The sequence below is a fragment of the Saccostrea cucullata genome, unplaced genomic scaffold (assembly GCF_032062105.1).
Source record: "Saccostrea cucullata isolate Sc308-1 unplaced genomic scaffold, CSIRO_AGI_Scuc_v1 ctg8246, whole genome shotgun sequence".
Lineage (NCBI taxonomy): Eukaryota > Metazoa > Mollusca > Bivalvia > Ostreida > Ostreidae > Saccostrea > Saccostrea cuccullata.
This window is the reverse complement of record NW_026927962.1, coordinates 1-17,109: the sequence shown is the minus strand read 5'-3', so window position 1 is coordinate 17,109 and position 17,109 is coordinate 1. Positions and strand designations below refer to the sequence as shown.

Sequence of the window (17,109 nt, the reverse complement as noted above, 5' to 3'; positions counted from 1 at the left end):
TGTATATTGTATATGTGCTTCCTGTTTTGCACATTTTTTGTTTTGATTTTTAGAACAAAGAGAATCATGTTTTAAAGTGTGAAAAGAACTCATGCCAACTGGGTTATCAAATTGATGCTTTCCGTGATCTGTCTAGCCAAAGGGCAATTATCACAAATGACTGGGACAGATCAGGATTCGGACATAATAAAGAGCTATTGTCTAGTTAACCAGGCTATCTATAACACTTCTGAAACAATTACAGCACAAGCTGATACATTCAATGACATTTTGAATCATTTTTAGCTCACCTGAGCCGAAGGCTCAAGTGAGCTTTTTCGATTAAAATTTGTGCGTTGTTTGTCGTCGATGTTGTTTATCGTAAACTTTCCACATTTTCATCTTCTAAAGAACAACTGGGCCAATTTCAACCAAACCTGCCACAAAGTATCTTTGGGTGAAGGGGATTCAAGTTTGTTTAAATGAAGGGCCAAGCCCTCTTTCAGGGGGAGATGATTGTGAATTAATGAAAAATTTATGGTATCTTTTCAAAATCGTTTTGTCAAGAACGATTGGGCCAGGAAAGATGAAACTCGTGTGGAAGCACCCTCAGGTAGTGTAGATTCAAGTATAAAAAATCATGATCCCCGGGGGAAGGGCTGGACCACAATGGCTGATCAAAATTTACATTTGAATACGTAGAAAAAAATCTTCTTCTTCAGAACCATTGGGCTAGGAGAGGTAAAAATTGTGTGAAAGCATCTTCAGGTAGTGTAAATTCAAGTTTAATCAAATAACGTCCCAGGGAGGGGGGGGAGCGTTGCGAGGGTTCACAATGGGAGATCAAGTACTATGTTGGGAAAATCTTTTTTTCAAGTATGGCAAAATTTAAACGTGTACGCTCTATTGATATAATGACATTTTCAAGTAATAAAAAATTCAAACCCCCTCCCCAAACAAATAAACTTTTCAATACTTCCCTGATTTGTGTTTTTGACTAGCCCATGTGCTCAGGTGAGCGATGTGGCCCACGGGCCTCTTGTTGATTTGCCATTTGTTTTATTTCACAAGTTCAATTGACGTTTCAGTGAATATTGAGATTTAACATTACGAAAAGATATTGTTTCTGGGGGTATTCTCAGATTTTATGCATGACACATATGGAGATAACGAACAGTATTCAAGATCAAAAGTCCATAAAACAATACAAAATAGGAGCAGAGCAAACACGGACCTCCCAAACATCAGAGGTGGGATCAGATGCCATGGATGAGTGAACGTCCCCTGCCGAGCGGTTACACCCGCCTTGTGCTCCTTGTCATAATGGGGAAATAATGAAAAAGTCCATCGTCAGTGTATAAATAATTGACTAAATTACACTGTTTCAGAAATAATCTGCACCGGAAAATGATCTCATTAGATAGGTAAAGCAAACCAGACTTTTTTGCATTACGTCATAAATTTTCTCATGTATCCACTTGGAGCTTACGTGTAGATTGCCAAGTACACTAAGTACAAACTTGTAGCATATACTTTTTAACTGCTGTTTATTCTTTATAGAGTGTGCGCTTTTCTAAAACTTGATTAGTTAATGCAAATACTGACATGAGAATTGAACGTCGGTAATTAGAAAATATTTAAATTTATAAGGCGTTCACATCACAGTATCTAGATTTTCGAAACATGCTTATAGGAGACCCTTCTGCGCTCACCTCGGTGTTTGCATTTATCATGGACGCCATGAGGATACAGTCCCGGTGTGACAGAGGTTTGAAGGATATGGAGGCTTAGAATTGATGGTGCAAAAGTTTTCATTAAATCTTGACCACGAGCTGTAACGGACACAATTAAACATACACAGGATATGGGAAAATGATGTGCAGTTTATTGAGGTTGCTCCCACGTGATTCGCTTCTCATTAATATTCATAAGATACTGCAAAAGCTGATTAATTTTTTTTAAAATAAAACATGTAAATATTTTCTGTTTTATTTCTATATAAGTCCCCTTCATAGTTATATGGCTAGTAATTTGCGTGATTGTTCAGTTGGCAATTATAATGATACCGTTTGTTTTAATAATTAGGTCACACGGATGCAAGAAATCGCGTTTTTAGGTCACCTGAGTAAACTCAGGTGACCTATTGCTATCCGTTTTCGTCCGTCGTCGTTCGTCGTGCGTCGTGCGTTAACATTTGAACATTTTCAGCTTCTTCTCTGCAACCACTGAACCAATTTCAACCAAATTTGGCACAAAGCATCTATGGGTGAAGGGGAACAAAAATTGTGAATTTCATGATCCCTGCCCCCCTGGGGCCTGAGGGGTGGGGCCAAAACCCAAAATTAATGCAATCTTTAAAAATCTTCTTTACTCCTGGACATCAAGCAATCGAACTGTTTGCATGATTGTAATCAAGAATGAGTCCTCTACCAAAATTGTGAAATTCATGGCCCTGGGGTCAGGGGTTCTAGTGCTAGGGCAGGGCTAAATAAGTAGGTAGTGAAAATGCATTATTTCTTTGAAAATCTTCTTCTCTGCTCCTGGGTATTAAATAAACCAACAAAGTACATAGTTATGATGAGCAAGAGTGCCTCTACCAAAATTGTGAATTTTATGGCCCCAGGGTCAGGGGTTCTGGTGTTAGAGCGGGGCTCTATTAATTATATAGTGAAAATACATTATTTCTTTGAAAATCTTCTTCTCTGCTCCTGGGCATTTAATAAACTAACTAAGTACATAGTTATGATGAGCAAGAGTGCCTCTACCAAAATTGTGAATTTTAGGGCCCCAGGGTCAGGGGTTCTTGTTTTAGGGTGGGGCTCTAATGATTATATAGTGAATTGCATGAATTCTTTGAACATCTTATCCTTTGCTCCTGGTTAATATGCTAATGATCTAATTATATATTTAAGGCCAGGATTTATTTTATTTTCAGTTGTACAAAGCCTCCGCTCAAGTTTTTGAATTTTCAGAAAAAAATAAAACAATTTTTTTCTTTCCGATGTCAGATATGAGTCGGGATCGAGATTTCAAATTCACGAACTCGCACTTCCGGTTTTAAGATGAAACGGCGGGTAAATAAAGCTACAGGTAAACTTCGTTATCTCGACATCGGCGGGACAATCGGGAAATGTCGAGATATCAGAGGTGAGACTCGACGTCCTTAATTTAAGAACTCCGTAGTAAAACATGTACGTGTAATTACGTACATGTCTTCAATAGACTGCAGCTCGTTTGTTTTATGTATGATCTCTCTATATTTATTAGGAAATCTGTGGAATTATTCACAAATGTAATTTAATAAAATGTTTCCCTTTTTTATAGAAATCTTCTAATTTTACTAATAAAAGTTTTCCATCCAGCATTCTGCGAATCCGCGTGCAACTTGCTTCGTCAGAACAGGATACGAAATGCGCTCTATAAACTCCGAATCGAATCGGTATAAAGTTGACTACCGTGATACAAAAAAAAAAATTAGTTCGTATTTCTAAAAGTTATTTCACTTCACTTCATTTTGATATCATCATCTTTCGTCATTATTTTTCATTTCATTTTCAAATCAAAATTTAAAAGGATTTGCGTATTGAAACAAGCGCAATGATGTAACACATGCATGGCTATCACGACTATAGTAGTCGTGCGCACCATAAATTGGATTGTTTCCTGTTGAATGCATTTTTACCACAATTTCTTAGTTCAATTGAATTTAATGTGCATACTTTTCATTATAATTTAGCTTTTTTTTCCATAAAATGTTAAAGTTATGTTATATTTCGGCACCCAAAAGGTTGTACATTTACGCAGAGTCGAGCAGATCTATCAATGATATTACCCAAGCCGAACAAGTTAACCAGCTAATATTAAACAATTAACGTCTAAGAGACACTGAGGATGTTTGAGAATCCTGTACAAACACATTGTTACAGAAGCAGTATGTAGTCGAAACATGGGTGTGAAAGGTGTGAATTTCTTACGACGTCGAGATACACGGAGTCGTCCGTGCGTGACGAGCGACCAGCTGACAAACAATTAGGCTAAGTAGAGCAGAAAATTACCTCGATGTCGACATATACCAGATAAATTTTGCTCTTGGGACTGTGGATATACGTCGAGATAAGCGGGGTAGTCGACATTACCGAGGTCGACATATCAGAGTTTTTGCAAATCATTTATATAGTAAATAATGCCGGGACCGTGGGCGGACGTCGACATATCCCAGGTTGTCGACATATCCGATGTCGAGATACGGAAGTTTACCTGTACATATGTCTGAGAAGATAGCTTGGTTTAGTGTAAAATTCATCGATACGAGTGCCATTCAAAACGTTTCACCCGTTCAAAGGACAAATAAAATGCTGACGACTTTGTTGCACAATGACATGCTGGTGAGATAATTATGTATTCGTTTCAAAAGTTTCTGTCTGTAAATTATTTTCCTCCCCCAGGTTTTAAACTGCCCGTGGTAGCTATTGCATATTGCCAGCGACATTGTTTAGGTCTCTGTTATAGCTTACAATCTAAGCATCATTCTTCAGATAAGGGTTGCTTATGCATCAGATGTAATGAATAAAACTATGGGAGAAGTTAAGTCCATTTGAGGTCAGAAGAAATGAACAATAACCTGAAGAAATAAAAAAAAATTCAACTATTAAAAGGCAAGAATATACAAATATATACAGGCATGTAGTATCATTTGTATCAGCCAGAGAAATTATTTTACACTTAATTGAAAAAATGTTCACCGTACTCCCCAATACTCCCTGTCTGTTTTATGATAGGAATTATAATTTTAGGCATCAAGTAATTTTAGAACAATGTCTACTTATTCACCTAACACATATTAAAAAAATGAAGATATATTGAAAGACTTTTAAAGAATTGATTTTTTAAAATATATTTTGACCAACATCACAAAATTTATATAACTGGCTCTAATTGGCAGATGATGAAATAAGCAATTAAATGTTCTACTTTCCTATTTGTAAGCATTATGTGTCCAGTGGTAAGGAGCCTATTAGAATAACATAAAAAAAGAATGTACAATTGATTTATCAAATTTTTTTTTTATTTCCTTTTCCTTTGGGACTTTTTTATTCTCATGTTCATAACTAAACCTAAACATAAAAAAAAATGCTGGCCTTATAATGAAGAGAGGGTCTTCTTTCAAAATAGATAAATTCAAGGCCCCTGGGTCAGGGGTACCATGGGGGTACTTTGACTAAAAATAAATTAATGCTTTGAAATCTGCCCTTTGATAAGCAATGGTGCCTCTTTCAAAATTTGTGAATTTCATGGCTTTTGGATTAAAACACAAACCAAATACGATCGCTGGAAAGTTGTTACATGATACTCAGGTGACCTATAAGGCCCGTGGGCCTCTTGTTAAGTTTAAAAGGAGGTCGTAACTCTTTATAAAATGTTAAAACATTTATATTTAGTATTGAAAAACGACATTCGACTCCACCTTTGAATTGGCGGAGGAACTCTGTCATCATGCAATAAACACTTACATTTTTTCACAAAAAATGACAAAGACACTAACTCGGTTCTTTTTTCTTCAATAAAATATTGAAGTTAAATTTCTTTGATCAAGCTTTTAATTATACAACCAGTGTTTAAAATAGTCTTTTCAATTGTCTAAATGTTATATCCTATGTTCAGCGAATGTTTCAAACGTTCAGAAGATCCAGAGCTAAGTGAGCAGATCTTGGGAAAGTATTTAAGCGAGCTCATTCTAGGCCCGGTGTTCAGTTATTGAAAGGTCGTTGCAGAGAGAGGACGTCTCACTTGGTAAGGTATTTGTGTTAGCTCATTTGCGGTGCCGCAATGTTCTGTAGACGGACCATTTCAGTTACATAAATCCTTACGGGTAACAAAAAGAGTAAATTACTATCAAATAAACAGGTGTTTGAATCCCAGTGTTCAAAACTACAGGTCTGGGAGCTAGTGCTCAATCAGAGTGTCAGACCAGGGCTCAGAACTAAATGTAGAAGATAATTAAAGAACATTAGAATTATTATATAGCAGACCAGTTTGAATCATTGTGTTGTTGATTAATAATGATTATGTTTGTTCTTTTATTATAAAAATCAACTAAATACGTCAAGTAACGTAAGGAAAATTCTTTATCTACACTTTATCCGTGGTCGAACCCCCCAAAACACAATTCAAAATGTACTTCGAATTTTCAAATAAAAAGGCGGTCGCAAATTTCACTTTGGCATCCACATTATTATCTTCTGTAGAAGATATAAAGAAAAAAAAATATCGGCGGAAGAAATTTATCCAAAATAGTTAGTACATCAAAAGAACTATATGCTGTATAATGCATATATTTGCCCCCACAAAAGTAAAATTTTGAAAACTTCCTGAAATAAGACGTCACAAACTAGTTCAATTTTATATCCTTTTACAGAAAGAGGACAAAATGGACAAAATTTCAACAATTTTAGCTTTAAAATTTATAGAGCGCAAGTTTGTTCAGGAACAATATTGACATATTTCATTGATATTATCATTCTACACCTTATATCAAAATATTGATCCTGAACACACATGCGCTTGGTGACGTTTACTCAAAATATCGACGAAATATGTACATTTTTCTGTAAAATTCATAAAAAACTGAAATTTACGTCATGTTTGTGACGTCATTACGTACATATGGCGTCATTACTTATAAAAATATTCAGTGCTTTGAAGTCAGCATATACTCCCCTGTTTAAGAACTTAATTAAAAATATCTCCATCAAAGTTTGATTTGGGGGGCAAATATTGGTTATTACCGAATAAAGTTCTTTGCAATTTTTTGTACGTTCTCTGTATAAACCTTTATGGAATCTGTCGCCACTATAGCTCCAATATGGCGAATGTTATGTTATGAGCAGAATGAACACCATTTCTCCATATGCGCACAGTAGCGATGCTTTATCCCCTCCGCAATTACTAAATTACTAAAAATAAAGGTTTTGAACGATGGGAGATAAATAAGTTCAGTAACCTAAGAAATGAATATATGTGTAACTTGACAGGTTTTAGATGTCTTCAACTTTTCCAAAGAGGTTCTGTGACTTGGATAGTGGTATGGTGCTTGTCTATTAAATAGCTAACGAAAAATAACACTAACTTTCTTGGAAGTTTTACTTTGATTTACTTCTTCGTTTCGACTCTATACAGGAACATTTAACAAATAAGTTTACATCTGATTAGTGATATATGAAGAACAAGACGTCCTCGAGCCAATGCTCACTAGTAATACCCCCGCTCGCATGAGAATATACACTATCGTGTTAATATACAAAAGTTCATTTACAGGTAGAAGCATGGATAAATAGGAAATTGAAAGAAAATTCATATTAAAATAATACCCACCATATGACCTGCCTCAACAAAGTATATGCCAAAATCTCAAACATCTGTAATGAGACGTTGCTGAGAATACTGCGAAGAAAAATTGTTATATCTGGTACTGACAGACGCACGGATAAACAAGAAGTTGACATCGGATTTGAACAAAAATATTTCCCACCATATGGCATATCTCAGGAGAGAATGTGCTAAAATTTCAAGCATCTGCGATGAGAAGTTGCTGAGAACACCGCAAAAATTTTTTATGGCCAGAAACACGGATAGACAGACAGACCCACAAGGGGAAAACAGTATCCCATTCTCTTTCGGAGCTGGGTGTAAAAATTATTTTATTTTTAAGCAGATTCTTTTCGAACCAGCAATAAATTGACGGCAATCTCTTTGTGCATGTGACTGAGCATGCTCATTGATTGCTAGAAATTTCGCGTGCCTTGAATTGCACTTGATAGGACTGAGGTTGAAGTACGATGCCAGGCACCATTGCTCGTGGATCAAGGTGAGTTGTAGATTGGCCAGATGGCTTGATCACCGAACAAGTTTGCATCAATGTTGCTAGAAAAAGGAATGTACGGTTTTTTGCGAACACTTCTCCCACACATGACCGTTTGCCAAATCCAAACACCAGCAGCCTACGTACAGAGAAAATGTTATATTAGGTAGAAACTAAATAATGATGGAGAATAATAAACTTTTAAAATGGAAATAAATATATACCTTTTTCTAGAGGGATGTGTTGCTGGTAAAAGTAATCCAGAATCGTCAAGGAACCGCTCAGGTCTAAAGACGAATGGGTCATCCCATTCTTCGCTATGATGTACAGTCCACAGATTTGTTAGTATCTGTAAACATCAGGTATCGTCATAATATTAAATACATTATAACGATATACTAGTAAATTAAAACTGTTCTTTTCAATTTGTAATAAATTACCTTTCAAATATAAAAATATGAACCCATCAAACTGAATAAAAAGAGAACATGATTTGAATTCTACCTATTATAACATTCTTTATGTGCTTTTATTGCATTTTCAAAAATATCTTTAATTTATTATTATCGCATTTCAAAAGTGTAAAAGTAAAAACATATTTGCTGTTACTGAGCAAAATATATTACAATGTGGTCATTTATCAAACACCAATGTTTGATCTCAGAATATTATTTAGTGATCATTCAAAATTGGAACTAAAAACTAGAGATACTGTGAGCACAGACCTCACAAAATAATACCCCTGCCTTCCATATGAATATTGGTTTTTTCCATACTTTGGGGGAACATAAATAAGTGTCACCTCCTATTTTACTTTCTGATCGGACACCTATTTTGGGTCTTTCATAGCAAAACATGGACTAGGTCATTACAATCAAATTGGATATCATGTAATTCATTACATCATTGGAATGTAATTTTGTATATATTCTCACTCTAAATCTTCCAAAAAATTTCTACATTAAAGTTTCATAGTAAACTAGTGCTAATTGTAACGGGAACCGTTACAGATGTTCCCCAAACGCTCCCCATTTCCCTTTTGTTGCCTTATTCCCTGTAAGCTTGATTAAATAAGACAAACGCGATACATTTAAGACTTTAACAAAGTTTTACCAGAAGTATTCAATTTAAGCATTGCACGCATGCGCATTTGAATGCATGTGCGTAATGACCATATCATCTTGTCTACACTATTGATATATTTTAATATACTAAATATTACAGCATTTAATCCAAAAATATGTTGAATCTAGTGTATTTGGAATTTTACTCATTTCACGTGCACGCACGTGCATGCATGTGCATGATGACCATTACCTGATGTAGGAGTCTATAATATCTATCTATGTTCTGAATCCCATCCTGTTTGGTTGAAAATCAAGGGAGTTATAGCCATTTAAAGTTTGAGCCAATCAGATTGCAGCGCACGTGCATGCGCGTGACTTGATTAAAATTACTATATATCATATTGTAGGATATCCTAAAGCATGCCTTTGTTTTAAATTTCAAAGCATTTCGTCAAAAAACAAAAAAGATATTGAGATTTTTGTTTCAGCCAATCAGAGCGAAGCGCACGTTCATGCACGTGCAAGTATGTTCATGATGACTATACCTTCTTCTAGGAGTCCATTATGTTTGTCTACGTTCTAAATCCCATGCTGTTTGGTTGAAAAACACGGGAGTTATAGCCATTTAAAGTTTGAGCCAATCAGATTGCAGCGCACGTGCATGCGCGTGATTTGATGAAAATTCTTATATACCATATTGTAGAATATCCTAAAGCATGCCTATGTTTTAAATTTCAAAGCATTTCGTCAAAAAACAGAGAAGATATTGAGATTTTTGTTTCAGCCAATCAGAGCAAAGCGCACGTGCATGCGCGTGAGTTCGTGCGAATTTGACATTATCACATTATCTACACTACTAATCTATCCTTATATAATGAGTTTCAAATCATTTCATCAAAAAATGTAAAAGTTATAGCTATATTAAGTATATCAGTCAATTCACTCATTTCACGCGCACGCACGTGCATGCGTATGCGCGCAAAATGACCTTCGTTCCGCACACCTACACTACACACCTATTAACCCTAAAAAGGTTTTAGCTCAGTTGGGTGAACAGTTTCTGAGAACACTCGCGGACAAAAAAGTACCGGAGAACAAATAAGAAAAAAAATAATAATAATAATAATAATAAGAAACAGAGTAAAAACAATATGTTCCCAAACTCCGTTTGGGGAACATAATTAAGGTATTGAATATAGTAAACTATAGTTTAGTTAACTATAGGATTTGGGGGTGGGGATGCTCAAGCTGCAGCACGGTGGTCTCGCATGCTGCAATAAATTGACCTGGGGGAGTGGTTTTTAACTAAAGATACAATTTAACATTTAATCTCTGGTGTTTATAAAACGAGATTTATTTTCTTTTTTTTTTTGAAAATCATTAGATATTTGTTAGTAATATTTCAAATATTTGTAAAATACTGGCTGTTGTGTTTCTTTTGCGTGTCAGATTATCACTTCAGATACCCATAACTATGTAGCCGATTAAAAAAATCACCTAGTACTTTCCACTGACAAGAATGCATTCCCGTTTTATTAGGAAAAACTCTTTTGCCCTTTGTTAAAATATCGGACTATCTCGGGTAAATCAAAGTATCATTTATAGAGCAATGTTTTGAGTACAATGTATGCCAAATTCAGTTCTGCGTGAAAAAAATATCGGACAGTTTTTGGCCCTACATAACCTCAAACTATCTTTTTCATACAGAACTATATTTGGTATATATTCATTATAAAAGCCTTTATCACCTGGGAGTTCATGATTCGTAGTTGTATCGATACGCAAAAGCATGCTCTACGTTTGAATACTATATACTGGGAAATAATCATAAAAAGTTTTACTATGTTCGCGATTTATCATTTATTCGCGAAATTAAACCCATCTTGAATGCTATCATTTATTTAAAACCAGCGCGATTGGGTACTTTTTGAGAGATCATGAAATTTTTACATCATGGAATTAAAACGACTTAGTTTCTTTTACAAAGCAAGCTATTGACAAAGATGATGATGAAACAAGAATTAAATTTCAACGGTCTCGCGTAAAGTCTGGTATTAAGTTCTGTTGGTTGGTACAATGTCCTTCTCAGTAGATATAACTAATACTGAGTCGAATGCTGACAGACGTTTTCATACTTATTGTTATATGTCATTTTGACACTGCTTTGTCGACGGAGTCCCCTCCCCCTTTATGATGACAAGGAGCACACCGGTCGACAGGGGATGTTCACTCATTTACGGCACCTGATCCCACCCTCTGATGTTTTAGAGGTCCGTGATTGCTCCGATCCTAAATTGTATTGTTTGAAGAGACTTTTAAGACTGACTACTGTTCGTCATCGTCTCAAGCCACGGTTGAGATCCGCAAGTAGCTGTCCCCTACTTGTGCCTGCTTGATCACATAAATTGTCGTAATCTTAAATATTTACGCCTCTATGCTGTGACGACATGTTCAGCCAATAATAATACTTGTTTCCATCGCGATAAAAATCAATATTGACATCAATAGACGAAAATATTTCGTAAACTGCGATTGGGTATTGAAAGGTTGCGACAAACTTCATTTTTCAAACTATGCTTTACTCGCATCGGTCATGGTTTGCGACGATGACTGTTCGTTATTTCTGTATTTTTGCGTGGACCCTGAGGTCCACGCAGTAAATATATAAGCGAAGTTAAACCGGATACCATGGGCAAATGTCAGGCTACGCATGCGCTTGAATGCTAGAGAGTTCGCCCCTTAGGCATTAGACAACTTGTCCGTAGAATAATTCGCCCTATTCGAATTGGAATATGCCATTCATTGACAAATCGCGCTTTTAAATCCGCATATCGTATTTATGTATTCATTGGCGGATCCGAATTTCTGTCTGTTACATATACTTATATATACATGTACTCTCTTATACAAACTAAACATTGATTCTATGGCACAAGCATTTTAAAAAGTAAGAGTTATTTCCCGTTGGCCGCCAACTTGGTGGTCAACCTGGTTATTTTCCCTCTGTGTCCTACCAGATTTAAGGGTGTGAAGCAGAAATTTTTGGGGGAAAATCTTTATGGAATAAACATTTAAGGAATGAATTTAATAGCTACCCGTATAAACTGGGCTGGCGCAGTTTACGCTTTATAAACCGCTAAGCGGTTTATAAAAAGCATAAACTGTTCCAACGCAGTTTATACCGTATAAAATGGGTAGCTATTAAATTCATTGCTTATGATTTAATTTTCATTCATTCGATGTAAGAAACAAGATGATTGTTCTGACAAAATGACTTCAGTTTTTACAAAATTTGAATGTAACGTCAGGCGGATTGATATGTTTTTGACGCAAGTCATTGTGACGTATGCAACCCATTTTATACGATTTAAAGTAAATTTGTTATCCAATCAAATACAGCGTTACATGTACAACCAGAATTAAATTATTATGAAATAAAGGAGTATCTAACAAATGTATATTTAAAAAAAGAAACAATGCTTCCCAGCCCACAATGGTCAGTATGAAAAGTTCAAGTTGGTTGAATTATGAAGGGATATGAGCATGTTGACCCCCAATTTGGCGGCCGACGGGAAATAACTCTTGTTAATATAGGTCTATTGAAAACTATTTATTGTCAGCAAACGAAATCGGGGGAGAAGAAAAAATAATCTTCATTAGTTAAAGTCTCATGAATAGAAATCAGTAAATATTTTCAAGATTAAATTTACAGTATTAAAAATCTCTTACTCTTGTTCCCTTTTTAACTAAGCGACCCCTGATGGTACAATCTTCCAGTGTGTAATGTGGGATAGCCAATGGTGCGTGGGATATGTAACGTAGAGTTTCTAGAATAACGGCCTCCGTGAAAGGACAGGAGGGTCGGTCGTCGATGTGCGCATCTCTTTTACCAATTACGTCATCAATTTCATTCTGTACTTTATTTTGAATCTCGGGGTAATCCACCAAAAGGTTAATAAGTGACATTAAGGTGCCTCTTGTTGTTAGAAAACCTGTAATTTATCATGAATACTAATTAATTGTATTTATTGTTTAAAGCCAATTCAGCAAAATATTTCTGCTGATATCGTGAAGACTAATTTTAAAATTGCCCTGAAACACATTTATTAAGTATATAAATATTAAATCGCTGGATAAAGTCTCGAAGGCTTATTAAATTATAACATCTATAAAAGAAACATTTTTAAACTGTTGCATTATAGTAGGGTAGCGGAGTAAAGAGTTGATCTTGACGTCCCGTATTTGAATCTCATATAAACCGAGGTCCAGTGCCAAAATAAATGCTGGCACGAAAAAGATCACTCACTGCTCAAAGGTCCTGAGTGCCGAGTGCAGATCAAACTTTGCAGCTCTCACCTACCTAATGGTGGCGTCTCCATATGATAATGAGTGAAAAATTCTTGAAAGGGACGTTATACAACAAAACAGACTTGAACACTACCTGCTCCAACAAAATTAGTGATAATGCACTTTATTTCCTTGTCTGTAAGATGATGCCCATGCGTCTCCGCCGCATTTTTCAATTCGTAGTAAATACCCTTTTCAATATTTTGCTCTTCCTGGGGAAAAATCATGTAAGATATGCATTTGAATGAAAGAAGGAATTGAAATCTCAAATGTTTAGGTAATGAGGCTAATGAAGTTGTTAATACCTTACAGTTTAAAAATCTTACCGTTATTTGCTTTATTCTCTTTGTCATGTCTTCAATCATGGATTTAACGAGGAACGGTTTCTTGGTCATGGAAAAAGGAAGAAACCGCAGGAAAGGAAATGTTTTAAAGATGTTATCAACTAAGGGTATTGCAATGTCGTTGGAAATGTCATCCATATCTTTCATTAGTCCGTGCAGTTTTCGATCGGTAGTTCCAGCAATCTAATAAGAGTTAATTAAAGCAATAAACATTTGTTGAGTACTTGTTGACAAAAGTATTTGTTATTCTTGTCAATAACCAAAAATATATTTATATCGTTTGTATTGGCATGTAGCATATATATGCAATATTTTATAATATTCAGTAATAGACTAAACTTCTTTTTCCTAACTTAACTAAATTTATCTCGAAGAAAGAGTTTACCAGTGATGCTAAATTTTTACATAGGAAATCTTCCACCATATCATGTGGGTCTATGTCCTTCCCTTCGTTATCTTTGATGTATTGTTTAACATCCTTCAGTTTCTGTAAAATTTCTGCCTCCAACAAACGTATACCAGCTCCGTACGTATGTAAGAGTTGATGACCAATTTTACGTCGACTGGACCACTCTCTGTTGTAAGGTGAAAATACAATGTCGGAATAGTCTTCCAGGCAATACTCCCCAAAAAATGACGGTTCTCGGGAAGCAACTATACTGGCATTTGGTTCGCAGCCTAAGACGTCTCGTATGGCATCGGCTGTATTGAGCGAAATGTATGATTTCCCAAAGGCTGAAAACTGAAAAGCCTCTCCATAAATGGATGCCCATTCGGACAACTTCAAATGAAGACGATTAAAGTCTACCTGAAATGCTACTCCAAAGAATGGTATTCCTGTTGGACCGGGAAAGTTGCTTTTTAATCCATTCCTGTAGCGATATATACACAGTATCAGAATTAGGAAGACAGTTATGACCTCCAACATTTTATATCGCTTTTCTGAAATGTTTATATGTGACTAAGCTTCTTGAAGACAAAAAAAATCTTGTTTACTTAGGGTTTCTGATGAGTTTATATATCTGTTTGTACACCGAACGACAAAATGGGGGGTATTTTGTAAAATATGGATTCTTCTCTTTCGCTTGACTTATGTACAAGGATGAAACGTTTTAAAAATATTATGCTACTTTTATGAATCATGCCTCCAAACCTGTACTAGTGTTATTACTTGTTGTCCATTTAAACTTGTTATCTTAAGAGGCATTTGATAAGTAATGTTAGTCATAAAAAAAATCTTTCACTTACTGGAAAATACCGTAGTCTTGCAGATATTGAAAAAAGATCAAATCCCATCAAATCGTTTTCAAACTTTTTAGATTAATACTGTTGGACGAGAACTGATTGATGGTAGGAGATCCGTATCGGAAGAGGGGTATTTTTAATAGCTGCAAAGTAGAATGCTCTAATATTTATGCTAAGTAATATTATTATATGATTGAAAAATTTCCATCTCTCTGATTGGCTGAGATCCAAATATGTTAGAAAAATATTACGTTGTATTGACCTGCACGTGACGTTCCAGGTGAATACAAGGATTTATTTCCTCTACATTGATCTAAAAATAGATCGGGGAATTTCAAATTGATACAAATTGTTTTGGAAAGCTATTTAAACGACTTTCACTTTTTTTCATGTGAACAAAACATAAGCGAATATATATTTTTGGATGAGGGTGGTAAGAGGGGATGTAGGGACCCCCCTCCAACACTTTTACTGAACAGCAATTTTTACTTTTTGGCAATCAGTTTTCCGTGATAATACTCCTTCCTTTCAAAATCCATCCTATAAAAAAAACTGACATTATAATTTTTTTCATGGCAATTAAAATTGATTAAAAAACATTTCAAATTGATACGACTGATACGGTAAGGTTTATTTACATTTTAATTATGCGTCTCTCTTGTACATGTATTTAGCTAGGACTTGATTAAATGCAAACAAGTAATGAGCTGGATCATTTTTTCAGTGAATCATATAATAAAACAATTATTGCTGGTTTTTTTTGGTCAATACAATGATTTAGCCATCTTCGAAGTGCAATATTCACCTCGCCCTTTGGGCTCAGTGAATATTGCACTCCTCAGATGGCTAAATCATTGTATTGACCTCAAAAACAGCAATAATTGTATAATCTCCACCGCCAATGAAATTATGTTGAGATAGGAGTTTAAAAAAATCTTTTTATCTAATTTCTTCAGGAAAGTTGATAATAAAGAAATGGAGTTGTCGAATATACTATGAAAAGGGATGAAAAACGAACATGAGGCTCTACGTCCAACCGGTAATTTACATGATGCCAAATATAAAGTGACCAGCAGATCATTAAGTGTTTCCGTGACCGTTGGAGCGTCACTGTTGTTATGATTGGAGCCTAAGGCGACAAACTGTGTACAAGTTGAATATATAATAAGGAACCTGAAAGGTTAAAATATTGCTTTATGTATACTGAAAGGATTAAGAAACGCATATTAAACTTTTGAGTTTAATTAAAACAACTATTTCAAATATGTTTTCCACCATAGTTATCATACATTCTAATCCATCTTTAATCAACAAGTTACCAAAATTTTGTGTGATTTTGAGTGATAATTCCTGAGATATTGATATCAATATGTCGACGCCCCCAAAATTCTCATAATCTCCCTTTTGCATCAGTAACAAACTTGATTTTCCTGTGCATAGAGTTCACCAGAGCATTTTTCTTTTTCATAACATTATTATTCAACCCTTCCGTCGGTAGTCTTAATGGCTGAGATTAGCTGTATTATTCCAAAGCTAACAAATCCCCCCGCCCAATCGAATACGAATTTTCGATTTAGGATGGAATGTACGGAACCCAGCAGGTTTGGTACACGTGGATGTTTGTAAAAAAGTCTCGACAAACACTAACTAAATTTTTCCAGTGTAAACATGCTAAAAAAAAATCACGCAAACGACGCGTACGTGCGCGTTTGAGAGTAAAATCGACGTAAAGTGGCCAAGCTCGTGGCCCAAGTTAGAGCAGAGAGTTTCTGTCAATTTAGGATGAAAAAAATTAGTATGATTGTCTGCTGTATAAATATCAGTTTCAGTGATAATGCCTTGACAATAACCGAGGTGGCATGATGAAAATCCCTATCTTGTTGTGACGTTGTTACGCGCCAACGTCGCCATCATGGTTGGTTAGAAACATTTTAAGTTAACTCCGACAACCAAAAAAAACTTTTATTTGGTTGAAAAGTTGAAAACAATCTGTACAGCAGCATGTTTTTGCCTTTTTATTAACTTATGCAATTTTGAATTGAATTACTAAACCCACAGTAGCTTCCGTCAGCCGTACCACGATTGCAAGAAATTTACACTGACTGCAAATATGCAAAAACGATGTCTATAATTCTAATGCATCGTATGGCACTACAAAATTTTATCACAAAATTATCATCATCAACATGCACGTGTTTTTTTACTTTTTATCATTTCCCCTACGTGAAGCCATACATTTCATGGTTGAGTAGTTTTACTAGCGAATTTA

At 35.4% G+C, this 17,109-nt stretch overlaps 1 protein-coding gene across 1 annotated transcript; it reads right to left on the bottom strand.

Annotated features, from left to right (window-relative positions):
• Window positions 1–7,122: 7,122 nt before the first annotated feature.
• On the bottom strand, window positions 7,123–14,525 carry LOC134276021 (cytochrome P450 2D28-like). Its single transcript, XM_062758312.1, has 6 exons — window positions 13,981–14,525; window positions 13,578–13,778; window positions 13,346–13,463; window positions 12,634–12,896; window positions 8,062–8,186; window positions 7,123–7,976 (listed from the first exon to the last, which is right to left on the bottom strand). Exons 1-6 carry the CDS (start codon window positions 14,521–14,523, stop codon window positions 7,751–7,753), a joined length of 1,476 nt encoding a protein of 491 aa, XP_062614296.1. The 5' UTR covers window positions 14,524–14,525; the 3' UTR covers window positions 7,123–7,750.
• Between the last annotated feature and the right edge of the window lie 2,584 nt (window positions 14,526–17,109).